The sequence below is a fragment of the Rhinolophus hipposideros genome (genome assembly GCF_964194185.1).
Source record: "Rhinolophus hipposideros genome assembly, chromosome: 4".
Lineage (NCBI taxonomy): Eukaryota > Metazoa > Chordata > Mammalia > Chiroptera > Rhinolophidae > Rhinolophus > Rhinolophus hipposideros.
The window spans coordinates 13,811,005-13,820,154 of NC_138050.1; the positions used below are offsets into that span (position 1 = coordinate 13,811,005).

A 9,150-nucleotide genomic window follows, 5' to 3' on the forward strand; every position below is an offset into this window, starting at 1 on the left:
GACAGCCACAGACATGAAACATTTTAAGTTTCATCTTCATTAACATCTTTCTAATACTTTCTTAAGTCTGCAAACAACAACAAGTAAAGCTCTGCTTTGTAGCATTTGACAATTTCCGTGGTGTAAATACACCTTCTGTGGCTGGATTCAAGCTACCAACGTGACATCACTGAAGGCAGAGTTGGGAAGAGATGTGCAGTCTCACACCACTAAACAGTGTTTCCACATACCGATTACATTAGACATAATCTTATAAGCATAGCGAATAGTAAAACATAATAAAACAATTAGAAAGTGATGAATTTGGATATTTTTAACCTTCGTTTTTAATATAATTAAATTGTAAGTTTATATCATTTAACTTTTAATAACGGCAGTGTTTAACTTCCAGCTCATTCAATTCCTGAAATTTTAACAGCTGGCTCTCATCACTCACCACGGACTCTCCGTTTTACCAATGAAAAAACTGAAGCTCTGAGAGGCTCTGAGAGGCTGTCACTAACCAGCCCTGTCACACAGGACAGTGCCACCCCGCTGTGTCTAATGTCAAAACTTATCCTGTCCACTCTGCCTCTCTTTAAAATGTGGTGATCTACCCAAACACCATAATATGTACGGATGTATCATTTGTTGGACAGTCACTGCTTTCCTTTCCGTTAGGTGAAATGGGAAACCTGGGTAGGCCAGGAGGAAGGAATAAACGAGAAGAGAACATCATCTGACAGCTGTGTTCAGGACCTGGCAGGACCTCCAGGACCCTCCTGGAATTTGGTTAACTCAAGATTTAGTAACCAGCAATTGCACCATTGGTAGAAAAGACAGCTCATTGATTGTTTTCTAAACTTTTGTCAGTCAATGTTCTTTTTCTGACATTTTCACTGTATTTAATGGAAAAGGTTACTTACGACTTACCTCCGAGGTCAGAGGACCTGTCACAGGACTGCACTTGCGCAGTCAGTCCCGCGGGTGGCCGCGCAGCCCCGCCCCTTAGAGACGCCGGGCTCCCTGACAGGCACCAGGCGTCAGGACGCTACCGCGCAGTCGGTGGCGGCCGCGCAGGCGCAGTCGCGGGGCTTCCAGGGAGCCGGCACCTTTACCTCTCGCGCGTTTTGGGTCATTGATTTGCGAAGTTCCGTTGAGCCCGGCGGATACTGAAAAGCCGGGGTCGTGGACCCCCGCCAGGTCTCAGCAGCACGGAGGGGCAGGCGGTCGTGGAGGGGGCGGGGCCGGGCGCCGCCAGCGGCGCGCTCTGCCCCGGGGCCCCCGCCGCCGCTCCGGGCCCAGCCCTGGCTCCAGCCCACGTCCCGGCCCCGGCCTCGCAGTTCACCCTGCTGGTGATGCACCCCTGTGGGGGGCAGGACGAGGCTGCTGCCGACGGCGTCCTGAGGCAGGCGCCGGCCCTGGGCTGCAGCGCCGGAGCGGGCAAGCCTGTTCGATACCTGTGTGAAGTGGCGGGCGATGGCGAGGACGAGGTGGGGGAGGACGAGGCCGACCTGCTGGACACCTCCGACCCCCCGGGGGGAGGCGAGAGCACAGCTAGTTTGGAGGACTTGGAGGACGAAGAGACCCATTCCGGCGGCGAGGGCAGCAGCGGGGGCGCCCGGAGACGGGGCAGCGGTGGGGGCGGCCTGAGCAAGACGTGCACCTACGAGGGCTGCAGCGAGACCACGAGCCAGGTGGCCAAGCAGCGCAAGCCGTGGATGTGCAAGAAGCACCGCAACAAGATGTACAAAGACAAGTACAAAAAGAAGAAAAGCGATCAGGCGCTGAACTGCGGCGGCACCGCTCCGGCTGGCGGCGTGGGAAACGTCAAACTGGAGGTATGAGACCTGGGCTGGGGTCTCGGGGAGTGACAGGTGGGGAGAAGGAACGTCACTCTTGTTCCAGCAGCGTTTCCAGGCCCTGCCCGCCGGCCGCCAGGTGGGCCAGGTTGCTGTGGCTGGACTGGAGGCTGCGAGTTAGAGAGTGCTTGTCCTAAATTAAAGTTTATACAAACGTGTGCAAAGCCTTAACAGTTCTGTTGCACCCCTGTGAGAGAGGAATACATTTCAGTGAAAATGATGTTACAGCTCGGAGCTGTCACTTCGAAAGCAGGTAAAGAGACTTAGGAACCTAGATGAAATTAGTGCTTTGGAGATGGTAGTCTGTGTTTTCACTACCGTATTTCAGTATCCTGTTTTGAGTATCCCAGTTCTTAGTACCCAGTTCCCAGGACCCTTATACTTAATACCCTGTGCGTAGAACGCTGTTCTCAGGAAACCCATGCTTAGTCCCCTGTTCTCGGTACTCCCGCACTCAACACCTTGTTCTCAGTATCCCTATTCGTAGTACCCTGTTCTCAGTACCCTTTTGTGAAAGAACTGAATAACAATGGGGTGTAAGCCTCAGAAGACTTTTAGATTGTTTGATTTGAACTGTGTTGAAGCCAGTACTCTGCAGTAGACTTCTGACTGCAAATGTCCATTCTATCATTTGTTGGCTGTGTGGCCTTGAACGGGTGATTTAACTCTTTTAAGCTTCAGCTTTTTCATCTGTAAAACGGATATTCAAATACCCATTCATAATGTTACTGTGAATATGTAAGGTATTCCATATTAAGTGTTCACACAGCGTCCAGCAGGTGATGAAAGTCAATAATAAGCCTTAGCCATTATTGTCGTTATTAGTGGTGGTGTTTGATAAGCAGATATTTCATCTTGTGTGTTTCTCTCCTTTTAATAAAAGCTATCATCTTTCAGTGCAGAGAAAAATTGAATTTTGTTCAAAGTGATCCAGAAAATACCGTATTTTGCCATGTTCATCGTTTTTTAAACATTGTTTATGATGCGCTTCTGTGCATAATGCGCACCCATGTTTTTAGCCCAAACTTTCAGGGGAAAAAAATCTTTCGTTTTAATTTTTTAATTCAAATTTTGTTTACATTTCGGTACTTGTTTTTTGTATTATAAAGGAATTTTAGCATTTTTTAAACATTATGGTGCAAGAAATTTTATATAACAAATGATTACAAAACACAAGAACAGGTACAAGGTACAAGAAATTTTATGTACTGGTAACAAATTTATGATATTTACGCATCGTAGAAGGCCAAGAACTCTTCGTCTTTGCAAGTTCGTTGTAAGTTCAACAAAACTGATTATTGTATCCCAGGGTATTATTTTGCATACGGAAATCATTATTGATTTCTAGATCTACACTTTTAACTCATAATCATAAGTAAAAGAATTAAAAACATTTGTATATTAGGTTGGTGCAAAAGTAATTGCGGGTTTTGCAATTTTTAACCTTTTAAACGCAATTATTTTTGCACCAACCTAATAGATACAGAATTAGTACAACCAATGCATAATGCACATCCTTATTTTTCCCTCACATATTTGGGCAAAAAGGTGCGCATAATACACTGCTAAATACAGTAATTTTTAAAACTGAAAGCTGTCCTACCTAGCATGTATTTTGAAAGTCTAAATTTCTTAGTTTTCAGCTGGACTTGTACAGGTGCCTTACTGCTCAAATTTTAGACTTCGTAACTGTTTACAAATGTAATGCTCTAAATATTTCTAACATTTGCAGTCACCAACATGTCACATTTAGTTCACACTGATTAGGTTCTGAGTGACTTCTCATTCCTTATTATCCCATTGAGTCTTAATCCGTTTAGCGTAAAAGGACCCCTTTGAGAATTTTATGAAACCCAATGAACCTTTTTCCCAGAAAAATGCACACATGTAGGTATTTAATTTTGCATACCGTGTTTGCTCCCCACCACCGTCACCTCTGCCTCACTACTGATTTTAAGACTGCAAGAGACTGAAGATCCTAGGTTGGAAATCCTGGAGGGAGAGGGAAGAGTGTCACATAAAATTAACTGCCAACACTTTGTCTATGGCTTAATGAGGAACTTTCTCAAAGTCCCATATGGACTGGACAAGAAGAAAGAGAAGCAAAGACCTGTTCATTACATCACTGAAATGGTTATAGTGATGGATTATTGTGTTATGTTAACTCTTAATCCTATTTGCATTTTTATTTATCCCAGGAAAGTGCTGATAACATACTCTCCATTGTAAAACAAAGAACCGGATCTTTTGGCGATCGTCCTGCAAAACCTACTCTTTTAGAACAAGTGTTAAACCAAAAAAGACTGGTAAGTATCTGAAAAGTAGTTACAAATCTATTAACAAAAGTTGTTTGTTTAAATGGAACTATTTAGTTTTTTTGAAATTTGTTAAACTGGCCATCAGAATTGAATTGTGCCTCTGCCAATACACTCTGGAATCTCCTAATGCTCTCCCGAGACTATATGAGCAGGAACACTTCTAATACTGTATCTTTACTGTGTCTGAGCAAGATGAGATTTTTAAAACAGACTCTCATTGTACTGAATTTTGGGGTTTGTGAAATAATGCTTTAATGGTATTGAGGTATAATGAGACCAGTATTGAATAAGGATCTCTATTATAAATTTGATATTAGAACTCAAGAAAGGAAGATTTTTCAGTAAATACTAGAATAATTGGGTAATAATTTGAGGACAAAAAAAATTTAGCTTGTTATGTCACCCTATACATCAAAATAAATAACTGGTAAAGATTTTTAAAATTAAAAAAATAGAATTGTGATTTTATCTCAAAAATCTGGAATGAGAAGTTTGTAATTTGAAAAAATAGACAAAAAGTACAAATTAGTCATGGGGATATAAAGTACAGCATAAGGAATATAGTCAATAATATTGTAACAACTATGTATGGTTGCCAGGTGGGTACTAGACTGATAAGGGAATCACTTCGTGAATTATGTAAGTGTCTAACCACTATACTCTATATCTGAAACTAATATAATATGGAATGTCAACTGTAATTGAAAAATAATAATTACAAAAATAAATAAAAGTAATAGACAAAATTTCAAAGAAAATATCATTAATTTGACTACATAAAAATGAATCTTAAAGTCAAAAATGGTAAAAATAAAAATGCATACTTCAAAATAACAGGATTAAAAAAATAGCATATAGAAAAAATATTTGTAACAAATTTAAAAGAACGATGGTTAATATGGTTTTTATTTTTATTATACAAAATATAGATTGCTGAGGAAACAATTTTCATAACAATTAAGATGAGTTAATAGAATGTTGGGCAATTTTTAAAAATAAGTTTTAAACAAAACTATTAAATAGCTAGAAATTATACTATGCTATTATATAATGTTAAATTTTAAAATCGGTATTTAATGATAGAATTTCCATTTTATCCAGTTTGTCTTTTTAAGTTAATTGGAGTCAGTTTTTTTCTTCATCAATTTTTATATGTATATTATTGTAACAGAAAACATATTACCCATAGTCTATTAACATTTGTTATAGGATTACAATTATATTTAAAAATGATACGTGTACATTTGGGATGTACACGTATTGGGATTGGGATTTTAAAGCAGTTGTATTCTTTTCTGGGATTGGGATTTTAGGCATTGCGATTTTAAAGCAGTTGTATTCTTTTCTGAAATTTTGGTGAAGTACCTATGTATACACACACACACACACAATTTTTAGTTTCTTCAGAAAGACTTAGTAGGCTAATGAGAAAAACTTGAGTTCCAGTACTAGTCGTAAATGTATTCTCAAAGTGGCGTTTAACTGCCATTTTCACATAGGGCCCCTTTTCATTTCCTTTTTTATCTGTCTGTAATCCTGGGCCATTGCTATTCTTGGCTGTTTGCTCTATGTTTCATAGAGAGTATATATACTGGCATATAGCATAAAGCATTTCCTTTGTGTTCCAAGTCACCGGTAAGATCAGGTTTCACCCATTATTTTGGTGTTCTAGTATGCTGATGTATAGCATCCAATTTTATTAGTTAACAACTTAATCGCAGTGCATCAATATAAATTCAGTTTAGACGTGTTTTATTTTCTAAGCATACTGTGTCTTGTGTGAGTGACACTTCAGAGTAATTTCATAGCATGAGTACAATCTAATCCCCTAAGAATAATGCTATTAATAAATACATTTGTGTGTTTTTTCTTTTTAAGTCATTACTAAGAAGTCCAGAAGTGGTGCAGTTTTTACAGAAACAACAACAACTATTAAATCAGCAAGTTTTGGAGCAAAGACAGCAGCAGTTTCCAGGAACATCAGTGTGAGGGAATTTATTAAGAAGAACTACATGTTTTTTTATTTTATTGTAGTAGATGAACATATTTTTATACTAAAGATAAGTGGGCAAAGATATGCCAGTAGAACATAAACTTTTTTCTGTAAATGTATGTGTGCATTTGGGGATAAATACGTAAGTATTGCACTTTGTGCGTCTGGTCCTTTCAGATCACGAATTTGAAGAAATCAGCTTATCTTTCCAAAATAACATTTAATTACAATGTATTTTAAACAAAATGTTCTTCAGTCATTGTTACTGAAGGTAATGAAGCAGTTACTTTCTGTGGAAGTCACGAAGTTCATAGATATTAATCTTGGATCGTCTAGCTCAGTGGTTATCTCATCTTGGGACAGTTGGAAATGTATGAGTATGTTTTTTGGTTGTCACCGTGACCGTGAAAACTGCTGGCTTTCATTGAATGGCCAGAAACACTAAATTTCTGCAGTTTCTGGAATGGTCCCACACAACTAAGAATTATCTTACTCACAATGTCAGTAACATTCCTCTTAAGAAACACTGGTAGCTACTTCGGTAAAATGTAGTTGGGACCCTTAGAATTGGGTTTTCCTAATAACCTTTTCCTTGCAGTTAAGACTGGAGCTGTCGAAGAGGTAAGCATACTTTATATCTATAGGGAAAGTTAAATTGCTAAATATCTGTGAAATGAGGGTGTGCATCTCTTCAGAGATGTGCTGGTAAAACCTGAGAAAGGGATTGACTAGGTACACCGGGATGAACGCATCTCCTAACGTTGGCTTCTCTGCTTCATATTACCTGTTAGTGTTCATCTCTTTGAAAGCAGACACTCTTGTGTGTTGAATTTGTGAACAGTACAGTGTGTATCTCATCCCACCACTGCCAGGACAAAATTATTTTTTTAATACTCATTTCTTCTTCAAAAAGAGATCCCGAAAGTAAGACTATAACTCCAACATTTTGTCAAAATTGAGCTATTTTAAGATGATGATATTCCTAAGTAATGTTCAAAGAATAATAGATAATCTTATTGGATATTTTTGTCTTTTATTTTCTCCTAGAAAAACTTTTAAGAGTCAAGCCTACCAATAAAAGTAATAAATCAAAGTATTTCCAATGTTAGGACAATAAATGTATGTGTCAGAAATTTAACTGCAAAAATTTGTTAGTTTCTTGGTATTTAAGCTCTGAAACACATAAATCAAGTTAAACTTAGTCACAGCTGTTCCTAAGAAGTACTTAAAAAGAGAATCTTTTTGTTCATTTTTATGTGTATTTTATACCTTCATATGTGTGCAAAAATGCATATACCAAAATTACTCATTAAAGTCAACTTGTTGACCTTTGAATTGTTTGGTTACTTATTCTATTCTGTAGTTGCTTCACACTGGATGCAGAGGAATTCATTTACATTTGTTATTAACTTTTATTTGTTCTCTTATGGTGTTAGGAGCTTTATGAATCCCTAGAGTGTAAATTAACTTTTATGGCAAAAAATATCCACTGTCCTTCAAATGGAAGGGGAGGAATGGGAAAGTAATAGGCCAGTGAGAGCTGAATTAAAAGATATTGAATTTTTATGTATCAATAAAACAATAAGGTTTTATTTATTTGGGGTAAATTTATTGCAGTGTGTCCCCAATTTTTTATCCCTCCATGTATTCATGATTTTTGCAATGTGTCTTTGTCATTCCTCCTACCAAGAGGTTGCATTTATTTACCTACCTCTTATATCTGGAGGACTGACCATGTGACTTATTTTGGCCAATAGAATACAGAGGAAATAATATTATGCTGGTTCTGGGTAGACTTCCAAAGGTTTTGATCACTTCCAACTTGTTGTTTTAGAACTCTAACCTGCCACCATGGTAACAAGCCCAGCCCAGCCCAGCCTGCTGGATGTGGCCCAGTCACCTCTGTTGTACCAGCCATTAGCCAGTCAATAGCCAGACATGTGAATGAAGCCAAGATAGACTAGCTATCCCCTAGCCAGCCTGCCAGCTGACTGTATGTCAATACATTTGATCCCAACTGGCATCATCCAGGCCTAGCTAGATTGGCAGAACCACCCAGCTGACTGGTGGACTTGTGAGCAATATTAGGTGCTCATGATTGTAAGCTAGAGTTTTGGGGAGGTTTGTTACGCGGCATTCTTGAGACAGTAGGTAACCAATACACTTAGCTGAACAGTTATTGCTGCATAATAATTCATCCCAAAATTTAGTGGCTTAAAACCACAATTTATTATAATTTCTCATAGCTCTGTATATGATACTTTTTGAATTAAAAAGCTGTCTAAATGCTTTCAAACTAGGTGTGGTAGACTGCACTTTCCAAAGATGGCCACAACAGAGTCTCACGCCCCACATGCTCTTAGATGATGTGGCCAATTAAGAACTGGATTTTGTTTTCTATCCCCGTGAATCTGGGCAGGCCCTGTGACTGTTTTCACAGAATATGGCAGAAGTGATGCTGTGCTAGTTCACATGAGGCGAGAGGGAAGGAGGGATCGTAAGTATAGCTGCAGTGTATTTATAGTAATAAGAACAGAAAGGAATTCTCAGATTCCATTTTCCAGCAAGTTATCTGCTGATACAGAGTGGGGGAGTTGTAATAAAAGGCTTCAAGAAAAAGGGAACAATTAGGAAGATACACTGAAGTCAATAAGACAAAAAGCTAGTAGCTAGTAACCTGCTAATAGTCCCCTAATACCGTTTTTCTCTTTTTTCATAGTAATAGGATTTTTGGTTGGGAACATACATAGCTGCACAACAATATAGCTGATTCTCACATAAGATCATGCCAGTGAATCCAGAGACAAACGATTTGTGGGTGATTGTATTTAGATGAAGTACAAAAGCAGGTGAAGCTTATTGTTAGAACACAGAGGAGTGGTCACCCTTGGAAGGGTGTAGAGCCTAAAAGGAGGATTCTGGGGTTCTGGTAATACCTGTTCTTGGACTGGATGCTGGTTCTGAATGTGCGTTGTGTTAATGAAAATTCAGAAACCTA

General features: G+C 39.0%; 1 protein-coding gene across 1 annotated transcript; it reads left to right on the top strand.

The window, feature by feature from the left end:
* Nucleotides 1-1,058: 1,058 nt before the first annotated feature.
* On the top strand, nt 1,059-7,485 carry RFXAP (regulatory factor X associated protein). Its single transcript, XM_081046412.1, has 3 exons — nt 1,059-1,820; nt 4,040-4,147; nt 6,038-7,485. The coding sequence occupies exons 1-3, from the start codon at nt 1,338-1,340 to the stop codon at nt 6,146-6,148; spliced, it is 702 nt and encodes a 233-aa protein (XP_080902538.1). The 5' UTR covers nt 1,059-1,337; the 3' UTR covers nt 6,149-7,485.
* The last annotated feature ends 1,665 nt before the right edge of the window (nt 7,486-9,150 follow it).